At 39.1% G+C, this 16,434-nt stretch overlaps 1 protein-coding gene across 1 annotated transcript in view; it reads left to right on the forward strand.

The window, feature by feature from the left end:
- Window positions 1-16,434, forward strand: part of SWAP70 (switching B cell complex subunit SWAP70) — a 1,273,088-nt gene that overhangs the window by 647,991 nt on the left and 608,663 nt on the right. Inside the window, exon 3 of the mRNA XM_044059373.1 lies at window positions 2,456-2,629. Coding sequence (XP_043915308.1) covers window positions 2,456-2,629 — 174 coding nt within the window. The remainder of the gene's footprint in view (window positions 1-2,455; window positions 2,630-16,434) is intronic.

Below are 16,434 nucleotides of genomic sequence, written 5' to 3' on the forward strand. Positions count from 1 at the left end.
CTATCTGACACATATAGCAAGCATGAAACAGGCATGTGCTACCTGCTGCATTTGACTCCGAGCACACCAGAGTGCCTGCAAGTTCTCCTCATTGGGAGAGGACCTGTATGCATCCAGTGCCTGTCTTTTTTTCTCATTTAGGGGTGCCAGCACTTCAGTGTGGTCTTCAAACCAATCAGCACACTCAGTGGTCTTTTACCAAAGGTAGATATCACAGAGTTATAGATAGCATCCCTTAGTTTTTACCCTCTGTTGCTAATGTCATTGTTATCTGGGTGGGGCAAGGCTTCTTCAAGTGCTTGGACAAACTTACATACTTTTGAAGATTCATGAGTCTTGCCTGTGTTATTACATGACCTCCCTTTCTTTTTGAGTGAAAGAACCTTCCCTACTGAATGTTTACCTTGCTACTCATGAGCAAGTGGTCGGTATCACAGTCTGTGATGTGGTAACTCTGTGCTACCCTGACGCTACCTAAACTGCTGCATTTGGTAAGGATGAGATCAAGTTGGTGCCAATGTATCGATCTTGGGTGTCGCCACAAACCTTTGTGCTGGAGTTTGACATCGAAGAAAGTGTTGGTTATGCAGAAGTCATGTGAGCAGAGTTAAAGGAAACCCTGTCAGTTGTCATTCATCTTTCTTGTTCCAAATAATCCCAGATAGGATGGCCATCTGTGGTCGTCACTGCCACCTCTGGCACTGAAATCACCAAGAATGAATAGAGGTTCATGGGAAGGGACCTCAATGGCTGCAGCACTAAACTCATCATAGAACTTGTCACCAACTTCTTGGGCAGTTAATTCATAATTTGGACAAATGGATAGGAAACTGCAAATTCCCCCCCAGTTTAGCACTCATGTCCATTCAGAATTATGGGTGCATTGAAGCCTATCCTGGCATTCATTGGAAACAAGGGAAGACAGCAGATTTGTTAGTTTATTACCTTAAATTAGTTGTTGAGTTTTTATTTTGTTATGAAATTTAAGTCTAAGATGGCTGTTCACAAGTGCAGAATGCACAGTAACATTTTATGCTTTGAACAATGATACAGCTTTATTTTGCATGTCCATTTTATAACTAAGATATGAATTGTAGGCAGCTTGTTTCACAATTGTGATGAGTTACATTGTTACTATCAATCGAAGTGTATTTTATAGTCATCTTAAGAATGTTTTCAAAATTAAGTTTATTAACAATATAGGCCATTTCTAGTTAAAGTGCATTTGACATCCTCAGATTTGTAACTTACAAACTTACCTTATCATTTAATGAGCAAATGAAATGTAACTGTGAATGAAGTATTATTAATAGCCATGTTGTAAAATGCTGACTTGTCCTATCTATTGGGAATAAATGTTGCCTGCACTTTGCACTGATATCAATAGATTTGTTAGTCCATACTCTCAACAAGCTTTTAAATATGTTTCATACTCTTATATAGTAAATGGTTTGTATTATTAGAGAAGAATGATTATTATTTTGTGTTATATCAATGTTATAAATATTTCTGTCTGCTATTATCCATTTAAAAAGTGCTTTAAGTAATGTGAATATATATGCATTCTTGTTTACCTGTTCTTCCTGGTGTTCCACAGAAAATGGGCCTTTAGCCAGTAACTGAAAGTTAAGTAAGTAGGTAGACAAGCATTCTGTGTAGAGGTAATATTCAAACAGACCTTTATAAAAAAATAAATGGTTTTAAATGCCTTTTAGACATGTTCTGATACAGGAACGTCAGTGTCATTATAATGGTGATATACAACAGAGTCAGAGAGTAAATATGTATGTAGAAGTGAAAGCAAGTCTGCGATACAGTAAAGCACAAAAGATTAAATGAGACTCCATGCAAGAGTGTCCATGCTAATGGTATGCTTATCCCAGCAGTTTAACAAAAAAAAATATTTTTCAGTAAATAAATAACAAATAATCACATGCAATAAACTTAAATTGTAAATAGTACAATAAGTTCTTAACAAAAACAAGCAACATCAGCTATGTACAATATTTACAGAGGCCTGATACTGGATATTAAAATAAGAACTCCACAATTTTCTCAGTTTTCATTAGCTAATTCAGTCATTAATAACATTATTCTTCAAATGTAGATCAATAAGTGAAATCATTTTAATCCCAGGATTGTTAGAGAATGTATTAGGACAGTGTCATTTCCATTTATTGTAGCAATTCTGTTAGGAGTTAGAAAAGCCCTATGTAGAAATTTCCAGGTATAAATGTGCCAAAATTGAGACTATGGGGTATGTTTAACAGAGGATAACAATTGTGATTTAGCTGGTACAGCAGTTTGAACAGTTCAGGCTGTATCAGACATTTAAGCAGGAGACACAGCGCCTTGACTCACAGCTATGTGCCTTTAGCTTGAGCTGTTAGATACCTCTTATCTGTCTCTGTACATCTTTACCCTTTTTAACATCCATGTTTCTGTTCATTTGCAGGTGCAAGACAAATTTGATAAGATTGAGTTTAACAGGATGTGTTGGACGCTTGCTGCTCGAAAAAATCTCATTAAAAATGCTTTGTCAGTTGATAACGAAGATGCCTTTAAAATATGGTGCATTTTCAACTTTCTTACTGAAGATAAATACCCCCTGACTATAGTTGCTGAGGAGGTAAGACTTGTTTGTTAATATGTATAAAATGTCTTTGTTTTTAAGGAAGAATATTTGATTAAGTTTTGAATTCACAGTAGAGATAATGATCTTTTGTACAAGAGTGTTATACATTTATAAATAAATAAAATGGTTCTGTCTGATGAAACTGCACTTTGACAGCTAATTATTGGGTTCCTTGTGTGAGTTCCTCAGAGACTGCACTAATATCCTAATCTGCCATCACACAACTAACCCACCTCCTCTATGCTGTTTTCACCCTGCCATACACTAACCTAGCTTAATCATCTCTTAACACTGACAGCCCACCCTTAATAAATACCCTTTCACTGACCCTCATTCTCATGTTATGTAAATATGTAGATATAGTTATGTATAGGTGGTGCAGTGGTGCAGCGGTTAGTATTGTTGCCTCACAGCAAGATGATCTCTGGTTCAATTCTCAGCTGGGATGCCTTCTGTGCAGAGTCTGCATGTCCTCCCTGCATTCTCATGGTTTTCCTGAGTGTGCTGTGGTTTCCTCCCACATTCCAAAGACATGCGTCTGGAGCATTTCTCCCAGGGCCTCCACTGAAAATGGGTCTTTCCTGGTAAACAAACATTAATAACTAACTAAATAAATAACTTACTTTTTAGACTCATTTGGTACACATCAAAGTCACATCTTCAAGTTCATATAGACAATTGTAACACGCACTGTGTTTCTTTAATCTCTTCTTTCAGTTATGTTCTGTAAGTTCAAGACTGTGACTAAAATGGTTCCTGTTTGGATCACTCCACTACCCCAATCAACAAACAATAAATAACATAAACTACATAAATGTTTCTCTGTAGACTTCTCTAAAATGGTATAATAGCAAGCTGCATACATTAACAGATACATTATGTGTCAGAAATGTCTTATTTCTTGTTAAAATGGGGATGGATTGAGGACAGGAATTGTAGTTGTAGAAAGCTGTGTTGGGGAAATGTGCTGAGGGGATCTAGAACATTTATTCAAGCATTATACCTTAAAAAAGTCATGGAAATGAAACTTTGTGTAAATGACTTAAGATTTAGTTGTTCACATTTACAAGCATAAGAGGTCACTAGAGAAATGTCATTTGGACTGTACAGACTTTGTAATAATCCACGTCAGCAGCTTATGGTATGTCAGCAGTGAATAGCTGGTGGTAGAGATTCAATTTACTCTGCTGAAGGAGCCTGCATAAGTAAGTATATGTAATGAGGTTACAGACAAGTTAGAACTGATTAAAATTGAAATATGGAACTTGCCAGGGCTTTTTGATGTGTTCCTCAAATGTTTACAGTTGTCAGAAGTGATGAGGTGACAAAGCCATGGATCCTACTAAGTAGCATTTAAGTTAACTTAATATTTAAGCAATCTGACCAAATAAAGCAGAATTTGAATGCTACAGTAGACAAGATGAGAATGACAAATCTGAAAATATTTGCAGTTTTGGTAGGAGATGAAGTTACATTTGTTTGACTGTGCCAAAAGTATCAGGCAGAATGGACAAGCTTTTTCAGATAATCACTAGGTATTGAAGTGGTTAAAGGACTGGAGTTGCAAGCTACTGACCTGAGCTATGGAAGACATTTGATGATTCTGGTGTTTTTTATAGCATGTTATAAAAAAGAGCAAGTAATGTAGAGATGGTAGCAACCAGTGCATAACTGTCTCACGGTTTCTCCATCTTCTCTCAATGTTCATGACCTATCATATTCTCAAACAGCTTATTAACACATTACCACATTCTCCATAAAAAATGTTATATTTGAAAACTTTTCTTCTTTAACCTGTTTCTTCCACCGTGATTGAATTTTATGTTGTAATGAAACTATTACACTGTGAGGATTAATGATGAAGGAGCAGTTGTTCAACCATACATCAGGGTACCTAACCAGGAATTTGCATTGGTGAGACTTGAATGGGTCTAACTGTCAAACTATTGATTCTGTGTAAAACACAGAAAGCATTAATTTCTTCAAATAATGTGAAATCATCTGAACACTGTTGGAATGAATTAGTGCACTGAAATGGATTTTTCTGGCAAAATCATATTAAAAGTCATGTAGACCTCCATGGTTAGATAAGATGTTTCCAGTTTTCAGCTAAGCATCTTTATTTGAGTTTTACTTTATGATCCTACAGCCCTGTTTTCTTAGTATTGTTCTAATGAAGCTACCATTTTTTCTCAGTAGTAATCACTTATTCTTCAAGCCTGCCTCTACATGATGTACTATAAGTAAAAAAAAAATCATCTGGCATATGACTGTATAGTGTGGCAGCTTTCTAATCTGTTCCTAACCAGCAACAAGGAATAATCCATCCCTATCTGCACACATACTTCTAAGCCTGTGAGCGCAAAAAATATAGACAAAGCCAAAAATAATGGGGAGTAGGGTACAAGGGGCCAAAAATTGGGACAATTTTAAATATTGCTCTTATAAACTTAGAAAATTGCTATTGCATTACCATGTATTTTCTGAAGAAATATGAAACTCAAATGTCTGTCATTGTTTAGTGACTTCAGTCCTCAATGATTTGTTAGAAAACCACAAATTCTATGAGAAACAAACCAAAACTATAAGGCAAAAATCTTGACATTATGCGGAAATATGGACAGTTAAGAGATATGCATAGTACATGATTCTCAAGATCATCACCTGAACTGTCGTAAATGGAAATTCAGGTGTAATCTTCCTTCCTTCATTCTTTAGGCCTTTCAGTCTCCATATTTCAGGACTCAGTCTAGTGGGTCCCAACATTTTAAACGATTACCTTGAATTTCATATTACAGTGATTGTAGTGAGTGTGGTGTAACAACATGTGTATGTGATGTAGTTATTATAGTCTAACCTAACAAAGTGGAATAGTTATTATTTCCTCCCTCTGGACACCATTTGTTTATTTTCCTTTAAGAGCATGGACTCTTAATAATTATGCTGTTTTGCCATGTAATGTTTAGAAGCTGAATTTTTTTCCCAGAATACAACAATATGCTGTGTAATTAAATATTGCTTTAAAGGTATTCTGAATTCACATTGCATATAATATTGAGGTGTAGACATATTTTTCTAGGTAAAATAATGAAATTACTGTTTTTATGTGCAGCAAAGGATTTGTTATGAGCACAAAAGGCCCAAAAATGTGTCTGCAAAGTAATTGTTTCAAGCCTTAAATATTTCACTTTCAGTTTCCCTTGCCCCCAATGTTTACAATGCTTAATGCCCCATGTCTTACCTATAGTATTAAAATTCTCAGCCTACCTGTTTTTCCCTCACCTTCATTTCTTTGAATTTCTAAGCACTAATCATGATTTATTTTCTGTTTGACAATCCCACTTATACACCTCTTCAAATACACCATGTTCAACACCTACCTGCATGTGTCTTTTATACTGTAATAGTTGCCCCTACCTTCATATGAATGCAGTTTAATTAGCAAATGCATGTGTAATTGTTAATTTATATTATTTAATGTCTCTTCATATACATTGCTGAATTCTGCTCAGAAATGTTTACAATACGGTGGAGCTTTTCTCCCTGGGCCTTCTTTGAAAAGTATGTTTTGACTAAATCCAGTTAGACAAACCTACCAACAGAAGAAAAATAAATAAAAAATAATAATAAAATAGCTTCTTTACTTCCTCTTCAATTAATCCCCACAAGCTTTATATTTTAATGTATCTGTGTCACATCTGTCCTTTCCATCTTTTATCCAGCATATCAATTCCCATTATTCCAACTTCGTTCTTATATTTCGTGTCCTCCATTCCCCTTATCACCATGGTAACCCTGTCTTATAGACAGTCAGTCAGCCTAACATTATTTTCTTAGTAAGGTAATAAGAACTGACAAAAAATGGAAAGGAACCTCAATCATGATGTAATAAGATCAGAAAATCTAAAAGTGACCAGTCAGTGTGATAACAGTGTAAGGAACGCTCAGGTGATTCTGGGAAGAACAGGATAATACAGCAACAATAGAAAACAGGAAGCCATTCTACTTCTGTACATATAAAACAGACAACATCTGGAGAAATGCATACAATTCTACAGACCAATGCTTCTCCAAAGACACTGATAGAATGGATACTATGCAAAGAATATCATTCCTCACCCTGGAGAACACAGACTTACATGCAGTCATGGTAACATGCTTCAGAACCATAGAAAGTACCATAGCTATCAAAGACTACAATGCCTTTCATACATTACGATCCCCCTCAACTCAGGATAAAACAAAAGGAGGAGGTGTCTCAGAGTTCATAAAGGACATTTAATTGTATTTATTGTATTTAAACTCTGTGTCTGCAGGGAGCTATACTTCTTTTTATCAGGTCGAGGAGTGGTGATTCATCACAGTGACAAAGCAGAAAATCCCTGAGGCTGCAATAGCAGAATACATATTTTCTTACATTTATTTCATTGAATTGCACTTCTTAATGCTTATAGTTGTGCTATACAGCTAATCTACTCCATTTTGCACTGTTATAAAGCTTTTTTACTGTTTCACTGCATTTTGTACTGTTTTATACTGTTTAAATTGTATTTTCATTGCTAGATAGTGTTCCATTACTGTAATTATATTTTTTTAATTACTTAACTGTAAACTGCTTTTTCATACTGAGAGTTCTATTTTCTGTTTCAAAGTGCTCTATCTGTGCTTTTTTGTGCATTTTTGTAAGGTTTCTGTGTTCTAGTCAGGCAGCATAGTCTGGATAGAGGCCTGCTGTTATCCAGGCCTGGTTGTTTTGGTTGTTGAGTTTCCTGTGTTTCTGGCAGCCATCTTCTGCTGGTAATATCTTGTCTTCACTGTTAGTAAGAGTAACAGGTTTGCCTGACCTTCACTAACATGAGTGATTGATTGAAAGAGCAGGGGCTAGCAGGATTGAGTAGTAATTTGAGCTTCTGGATTCATCCATCTTTTCTGCTATTTAAACCCTGTGTCTGCAGGGGGCTGTGATTGTTTTTACCAGGCTGAGAAGTGGTGATTCATTACTGTGACAAAGCAGAAAATCACTGAGGCTCCAAGAGCAGAATATGTTTTTTCTTACATTTATTTCATTGAATTGCACTTCTTGTCACTTGCACTTGTGCTATACAGCTAATGTACTGCATTTTGCACTGTTATAAAGCTTTTTTTACTGTTTCACTCCATCTTTGTACTGTTCATACTGTTTTAATTGTATTTTCATTGCTAAATAGTGCTCCAAGGTCTATATTACAAGATCAAAACTTTAGGTAATCAAATACCTAAAGCTCGATCCATAAATAGCGAAAGGAGAAAACCGCGAACAGCCACTTCCGTGAATTTTTCATCAGGGAAAAGATTTGCTTGGCCGTTATGCGGAATTTGCCCTTTTCTCCAGTGTACAGCGATCTTGGAATTGGTAAATTTAGTTAGGGGGTGTGGGGGCAAAGCCCCTCACTTGATTTGGGTTTAAAAGTGTGTTTTTTTTTATATGGCCAAGCAAATTCTTTCCCTGTGTAGATGTGGCCGTTCGCTGTTTTTAGGTTTCAATATTTGTAAATCGAGCTTTAGGTATTCGACTACCTAACGTTTTGATCTTGTAATATAGACCCAGTGTTCCATTAATGTAATATTATTTTTATTGAATTACTTAACTGTAAACAGCTTTGTCATACTGAAAGTTGTATTTTCTGTTTTTGAGTGCTCTATCTGTGCTTTTCTGTGCATTTTTGTGAGGTTTATGTGTTCTAGTCAGGTAGCATATTCTGGATAGAGGCCTGCTGTTATTCAGGCCTGGTTGTTGAATTTTCTGTGCTTCTAGCAGCCATCTTCTACTGGTAGTGTCTTGTCTTCACTATTAGTGAGAGTAGCAGGGTTGCCTAACCTTCTCTAGCACTAGTGATTGGTTGAAAGAGCAGGAGTTAGCAGGATTGGGTAGTAGTTCGAGCTTCTAGATTCTTCCATCTTTTCTGGAATTTGTACCCTGTGTTTGCAGGGTGTTGCATTTGATTGCTTATTGCACACTGGCGCTTGCACTGTTTTAACCCCTTGCAAGGTATCCCAGTTGCATTTTTCCCTTACCAGCACTCCTGTGTAACTGATACCTTCCCTTGCAATTACTGTAATTTTAGCCAGCCCTGCTCACACCTATAGGTACTCTATTCTGGTAGTACCCACTCTACCATCCTTTAACTCTCTTTCACAAATTCTGACAACTATGGACGGGCAATTTCCTGTGGTTTCTCTTGCTTGTCTTGTTGATATGGGCATCCTGAGACTGTGCGGCAACTGCCTCATGTACACTGACAACCCTTTTCTTCTACCGCCTAAGAACGCAATATGTGAGAGATGCAATTACATTAAGAACCTAGAATACTTGCTGTCTCAATCACAAGCCGGTACATCTGGCACTGAGAAGGTTATCTGCACAAACACCACAAGCACCACACCTCTACTACCACTGATACCTGTACACTACATTCCTGCATATGTGGAGGTTCTCAACAAAAGCATACCTAAACAAAAGAGACCTCTGAGGCAAAAGCACACACACATCACAACCCACCACACCAAGCACCTCACATAGTACACATGCCTGTGTCACACAGCCTCTAAGGTCAGCCACAAACCTAATATGCTAGTCATAGGAAACTCTATTGTGAGACACACAGATGTGCCCCTCACCAGACTAGACAAAGGGAAAGTCACGTTAAGTTCCTTATCAGGTTCTAGAATCTGCCATATCACTCACGCACTCAGGTCTCTCAACAACAGGTACTGTTATGACTCTGTCATAGTCCATGTTGGTGTGAATGACTTGAGACATATCCCTCTGGACTATATGAAGAGAGAAATGATTGAGCTCGCTGAATATGTGACCCAGGCAGGTGTGTTCCTAGCCTTAAGTAGCATCACCCAGAATGATGCCTCAGTACAAACAGAAAATGATTGACTTTATCAATTGGCTTAGTTTCTTGTGTCATTCCATGGGGATCGAGTACCTGACAGCTTGAGAGGACATGATTGACAGACAACAATGCTTTGCCATAGATGGCCTTCATCTGTCTCCTCTGGGCTTCAGGCTTCTGGCAAAGGATCTTGCCTCCTCCATAGTGCCTTTTTTAGGCAAAGTCACAAGGACAAAATTAGCAACGTGAAAAATTCTTCTAAATAAAATTTAAAGGTCATGTTGCTAAACACTAGGAGTCTTAACATGAAACTGCACTTCCTCACCCAGGAATATACTGACATTTGTGCAGTCACTGAAACCTGGTTCAAAGCTTCAAAGCACCCCAGCCTTATCAGGTTACTTGTCCTACCATACTTTCAGACCCCAAACAGAGGGCTACAAAGCCAAAGGAGGTGGAGTTTCAATATTTATCAAAGACATACACACCTCCAGGCTGGTCAGACAGTATGACGCACAGGAGACTCTCCAGGTGCAGTTAACTATTGACAAAACACCTATTCAAATCATAGCTAGCTACAGACCCCCAACCATGACTCAGGAGGCCTAGTCCACTTATCTGAACTTACTTGAATCCATCAAGATTCAACCCTCTACCCTGATCCTGGGCAACTTTAACTACCCAACCATAGAGTGGAAGACCTATTCTAGCTCAAACCCTAATGCCCAACTTCGTCAATGTCAATGCATTGGATCAGCTTGTTGACACTACCACAAGAGGTGAAAATATCCTGAACCTGGTACTAATCAACATGAGTAGCCACTGTAGCACCCCTACAGTGTCATCCTCCTTGGTAAGATCTTACCATAAAGCAATCACATTCGAAGTCACCATCTCCCTTTACCCCCCCCCCCCTTTGCCAGGATCAAACAAAAAAACTTTTCCAAAGCTGACTACAACCTCCTGAGAGCAGGTATAAGCAGCTTCACAGCCACCATCCCTTCAGTTGAATCAAGCACTATTGTCCAAGCCTACACCAAAAAACTATATGAGCACCTATATGGCTGCATGGACTCAGCAATACCTGAACAGAACCAAATCATCTTCCTCAAGGAAGAGTAAACCTGTCTGGTGGACAGCAGCAATAAACAAACTCTATAATAAAAGAAAAAAGTTGTGGTCCAGGACCAAGAAGAAGCAAGTACCAGGTTGGAAGCAGTCTCTCCTTTGTCTGAGCAAGCAAATAAGGTCACTGGTGAAATCCTCTAAGGCTAACTTCAAGTCCAAATTGGCCACATCCACTAAGGACAATCACAAGGCCTTCTTTGCATATATCTGCAATCTCAAAGGTAACTCCCAGATCTGCTCTGAATTGGTGATCAAGAATAACACATACATAAACGCCATAGATACAGCCAACCTGCTGGCAGACAAGTTCAGTGAAAACTTCACCCCCCCCATCCCCCCATCAGTAAACCAGGCCACCCCCAGCAACTGCCACCACTCCCCTCATCACCAGGGAGAAGGTTATTAATGCCCTCTCAAAGACAAAAAATACAGCTTCCATGGGACCCGACAACATCCCCGGCTGTGTTTTACATTAACTCAGGCAAAAGTTCTCAGCACCAATAGGCACCCTATTCAACCAAAGCCTGTGTACCGGCTTAGCCCCAGCAGAATGGAGGACAGCCACTGTCATCCCGCTGCACAAAGGTGGAGTGTCCACCGATCCAGGCAATTGTAGGCTAATCAGCCTAACTAGCCTGATCTGCAAAGCCATGGAATGCATTATCATGGACATTATAAACAAGGACACTGGCAACCTCCAAACGCTTGATCCCACACAGTTTGGTTTTGTCAATGGGAGATCATGCCTGTTAAACTTGGTCGCCTTTTTCAAAACAGTCACCAAAGCCATGGATAAGGGCAAGACAGTGCATGCCACCTACCTTGACCTAGCCAAAGCCTTCGAAATTATTCCCCACTCAGGTATAATAGATAAACTCTCCTGGCTAGACATTAACCTGTATGTTACCAGATGGGTAGCTAACTGGCTCACTGATAGAAGCCATTCAGTCAAAATAGGGGAAGCCACCTCTAGTAGTAGACCCATAACAAGTGGCATACCCCAAGGATCGGTCTTGGGCCCTCTACTGTTTGGGATATACTTTTCTGAGGTGTAAGCCAAAACCAGTGGTCTGTGGCTGACCAAGTTTGCAGATGACTGCAAGCTGGGTAATGTCATAAATTCCCTAGTGATGTGAACATCCTCCAAGAGGGCCTTAACCAAACTAACGGTTGGTGTCAGAAGCATGGCCTCAAATTGAATGCCAAGAAATGCATCATTATCCCCTGTGGGGTAAATGGTGTCCCCACTAATTATCACATTAATAACAATGTACTAAGCACGCAGTTATTCATGAGAGACTTGGGGACCCAGGTTGATAGCAACCTGACTTTTGACCACCATGTTGCCTCCATTGTACAGAAGACCTTCTACATGGCCCACCTCATAAGTAAGGATATTTCATCCAGGAACAAGGTGGTCATACCATCCCTGTACTCCTCCCTTATCAGACCCATTATCAAGTACAATGCACCTTTCGGCATGTACCTTGCCAAGCACCTGCAGCAGTTGGAAAGACCACAGAGGTTCCTGACCAGGAACATTTGGGGTCTCAAACACCTATCCTATACAGGTAGGCTAAAAGTCCTGTCCCTCTACTCAGTCTCATACAGACTGCTCAGAGGTGACCTGTGCCTGGCATACAAGGCCATCTCAGACTCAGCCTTGATGGAGTTGCATATCCGTAAGCCAGACTCCACTCACGCAACCCACATGCAAGGTCTCAACCTGGTCTGTGACATTAATAGAACTTGTTGGCAGGATAGATTTGTGTCCCAGTGACTCCTCCATCTGTGGAATAGGCTTCCTCTCCATGTCAAGCAGAGTACTTCACTAGCCCTCTTTAAGAGGTACCTGGATGACTGGATGGGAAACAGAAAATATACCCCTGGGATCCCACCGGTGTCCCTGTTGGACAGGGAAAACAGGTACTGACTTTGTGGGAGTATGGGTGAAATTCTTGGCTAGGCTTATAAGGGCCAGTGGGCCAGTACTTTAGTATAGTCCTATGAACCTATGAACCAGTAAGTACACTGCTAGACTGGACCATTAACATGACTCACTTCAGTTGCTCCATGCCCAACTAACCATAGGTGTGACACCCTGTCATATCCTTGCTAGTTACAGATTCCCTAACATGTCTGGAAAAAACACACCTCCTACCTAAATCTGCAGGAATCTCAACATTCAGCCTAACACCTTATTTATGGAAGATTTTAACTACCCCTCCATAAAATGGGAGACTTATACAACCCATAATTCACTTGCTCATAGGTTTTTGGACTATGTCATTGCCAGTGCTCTGGACCAACTAGTTAGCTTCCCAGCTAGAAGTACAAATATCCTAGACCTAGTGCTGCACCCTTCTGTGCAGTAACACCTTCCTAGTAAGGTATGACCACAAAATGATTGCCTTTAGTATAAAAACTAACCTAGAACCCTCATCAAACTCCAAACCTGTTAAGAACTTTGCTAAGCCAATTACCTCAAACCAAGCAACAGTTTGTTATTCTTCCAAGCCCCTCTGAACCTGGATGACATTGAGGCATACTCTGAGCTATAAACAAAAGCACTGTACAACCACATTCATAGCTACATAGAGGAGGCAGTACCTGTCTGTGTCAAACCTATGATTACTGGCAAAAATAAACCACCCTGGTGGACCCTCCAGCACAAATAGGCTATTCAACAAAACGGAAAAAATCCTCTCCAAAGCCAAGAAGGAACAGACAAAACAGTACAAAAAGACACTCACCAATCTAAACAAACACATTAGAGAGCTGGTCAAGTCTGTCAAAGCAAACTATGAGACAAAGATAGAATTCCAGGTGAAAGATAACCATAAGGCTTTTTTAATTATGTTTGTAACCTCAAGGGAAACACTCAGCAGTGTGCCAAGTTAATAATGAATGACAACACTTGCACTCAGACTGAAACTATAGCAAAGCTGCTGACCGACAAATACATTTCAAACCCCCCCCCAATCACCTCCTACTATATCCAAACAAATACCCGCAGCTATCACCTACTGGTCATTATGAAGGAACATGTCCTTACTGAGCTTGCTAAAGCTAAAAACTCAGCTTCCATGGGTCCTGGCAGCATTCTAGGATGCTTCTTAAATAGCTTAAATAGCTTAAAACTGAATCTATGTGGGCCACTCGTAACCCTCTTTAACCACAGTCTCTGGACAGGCTTTGTCCCAGAGGAATGGAGGACTGCAAAAGTCATCCCTCTGCACAAGGAGGGGGCCATCAATTGACCCAGGAAACTACAGATCCATAAGCTTGACCAGTCTTATTTATAAAGACATGGAGAAAATTACCATGGACCTGATCAATAATGACATAGGGACTCACCAAAACTAGACCAGGCCCAATATGGCTTTGTCAAAGGGAGGTCTTGCCTACTCAGTCTGGTGGACTTCTTTGAGAAAGTCATCAAGCCTATGGATAAGAGTAAAACGGTACGCACTACTTATCTAGAGCTAGCCAAAGCTTTTGACACAATCCCCACTTGAGGATCATAGATAATCTTACTGAGTTAGGCATAAACCTCTACATTGTCAGATGGATAGCCAACTGGCTCACTGACAGGACACGTTGTTCAGATAGTTGAATCCACTTCCAAAAAAAGCCTGCTTCTAGTGGTGTCCTACAAGGTCAGTGTTGGGACCCCTCCTGTTTGGTATATACTTCTCTGAAGTGAAGGTCAATATGGGCGGGCATCTGGCTTACCAATTTGCTCAAGACTGTACACTGGTAGCAATCACTGAATCACTAGGCAATGTTGTCATCCTACAAACAGGCCTGAAACTGACAAATGACAGGTGACAAAAGCATGGTCTGAGACTAAATGCTAAAGAAAGCATAATTATACCCTTCAGTAAGTCAGATATCCCTGTAAATTATAATACTGATAGCACAGCCCTAAAAGTAGACCCAGTAGCGAGGGACATACGAACATAGGTAGTTAGTAACCTAAACCTTGATCACCAGGTGGCTACAGAAGTGAGTGGCTCAACTTTTATAAGTAAAGGCATGTTACCAAGATCAAAGGATGTCATAGTGTCATTGTATTTGGCCCTCATCAAGACCTATAATCAATAATAATGCTCTCTTCTGCATGTATCTAATCTAGGCACTTAATACCTGATTTTTCTCAGTAAAAAATACAAAGTGTAAGATACATGTCTTATACAGACCAACTAAAGGCCCTATCCCTTTACTCGGTCTCATTTTGTTTATTGAGAGGGGACTTATACCTGACCTACAAGGCATTCTGTGATTCAGCCCTGATGAAAATATTACATATTCACAAGAAAAATGTACAAGGGTTACACATTCCATGGACTTGAACCTTATTTGTGACTCTAGCAGAATTTGCTAGAGAGACAGATTCATATTCCAAAGGCAACCTTGTCTATGGAATAAATTTCACATCTTCATAAAACAAAACCTATCTCTCACTCTGTCCAAAAATAATTTGGATAAATGTATGGGGAACCGTAAATTCACTCCTGGGGTACTGCCCATACCCCTTATGAATAGACACTCCTGGTCGCTTATGGACAGAGGCAGTTTGTAAAATATTTCAGAGCTGCAACACCCAAAGACCCACTACTCTGATATTACCCCATCCCATGTCTGGGGAATTAATATTTAATATTGTCATATCCTGGGTATTATTGGCTGGGTTTGTAAAGGCTCTTGTGCCATTAGACCGGTAGTCACCTACAAACCTATGAAATGAGGTGTAGGATGTCCCAACAAGACATTTTTAGAAAGACTAAAGGAACGTTTAATGTGTATATCCTGGTACAAAAAAGGGACAAAGGAAACAAAACAGAAGCTATTAACTACCTCAGCAGAAATAACAAAGTAGAAGAAAACAGCATCTCTCTGAGGAGGGTCACGCAAAGGAAGAAGTAAAACAGGATTAGGTTAGGAAGTGTTCTTTGTTTCTTTCTTTTTTGTTACAGCACGGGTTATAGAGATATATGGTACAGAATTCCTGAAGAAGTGGTCAAAGTCGTATCAGAATGCAAATGTGTATGGGTTAGACACAAAGCATATGTCAAAAAGATGAATATTGACTTTTAAGGAGTTGTAATTAATCGGTTATGCTGGAAATGGGAAAATACATTGGTTTTCATTTTTTTTAACTAATATGCCATTGGAAATGAGGCCTCACCAAAGCCCAGTATAATCAAAAAATAAAAGCAGCATATCTGAAGCCCACTTCACCTTTGCAGTCATAAAAAAATTAGTGTAATTGATTTAGTCTGCCAGGAATAACTGTAACATTAAGACGGTAAGTGTTTGAAATGTTAGGACCTGCTTCAGTGAATCTCCTAATGATGAGAATGAATAGCCAAAAACAGGGCTTATATATACTAAGTGAGAGATTTCATCTGAGGTATGGCAACCTCAGAGTTAGTATATCTATCTATATATATATATATATATATATATATATATGTGTATATATATATATATATACATATGCGCACACACACACACACACACACACACACACACACACACACACACACACACACACACACACACACATATATGTATATATGGTTACACTTCAAAACATCTAAAACTCATAACATCCAAATTCAAAACATCGAGACCACAACATCTAAAACCCAAAACATCTAAAACCCATAACGTTGAATTTCATAACATCACAACATTGAACACTACAAATCACATAAAAATAACATCCCCTCCACCTATAACACCAAACTAACAAACATACTTTGTATAATCCAAATCCAAGTG

This window comes from Protopterus annectens, chromosome 17.part0 (genome assembly GCF_019279795.1).
Source record: "Protopterus annectens isolate FY-2018-M chromosome 17.part0, PAN1.0, whole genome shotgun sequence".
Classification (NCBI taxonomy): domain Eukaryota; kingdom Metazoa; phylum Chordata; order Ceratodontiformes; family Protopteridae; genus Protopterus; species Protopterus annectens.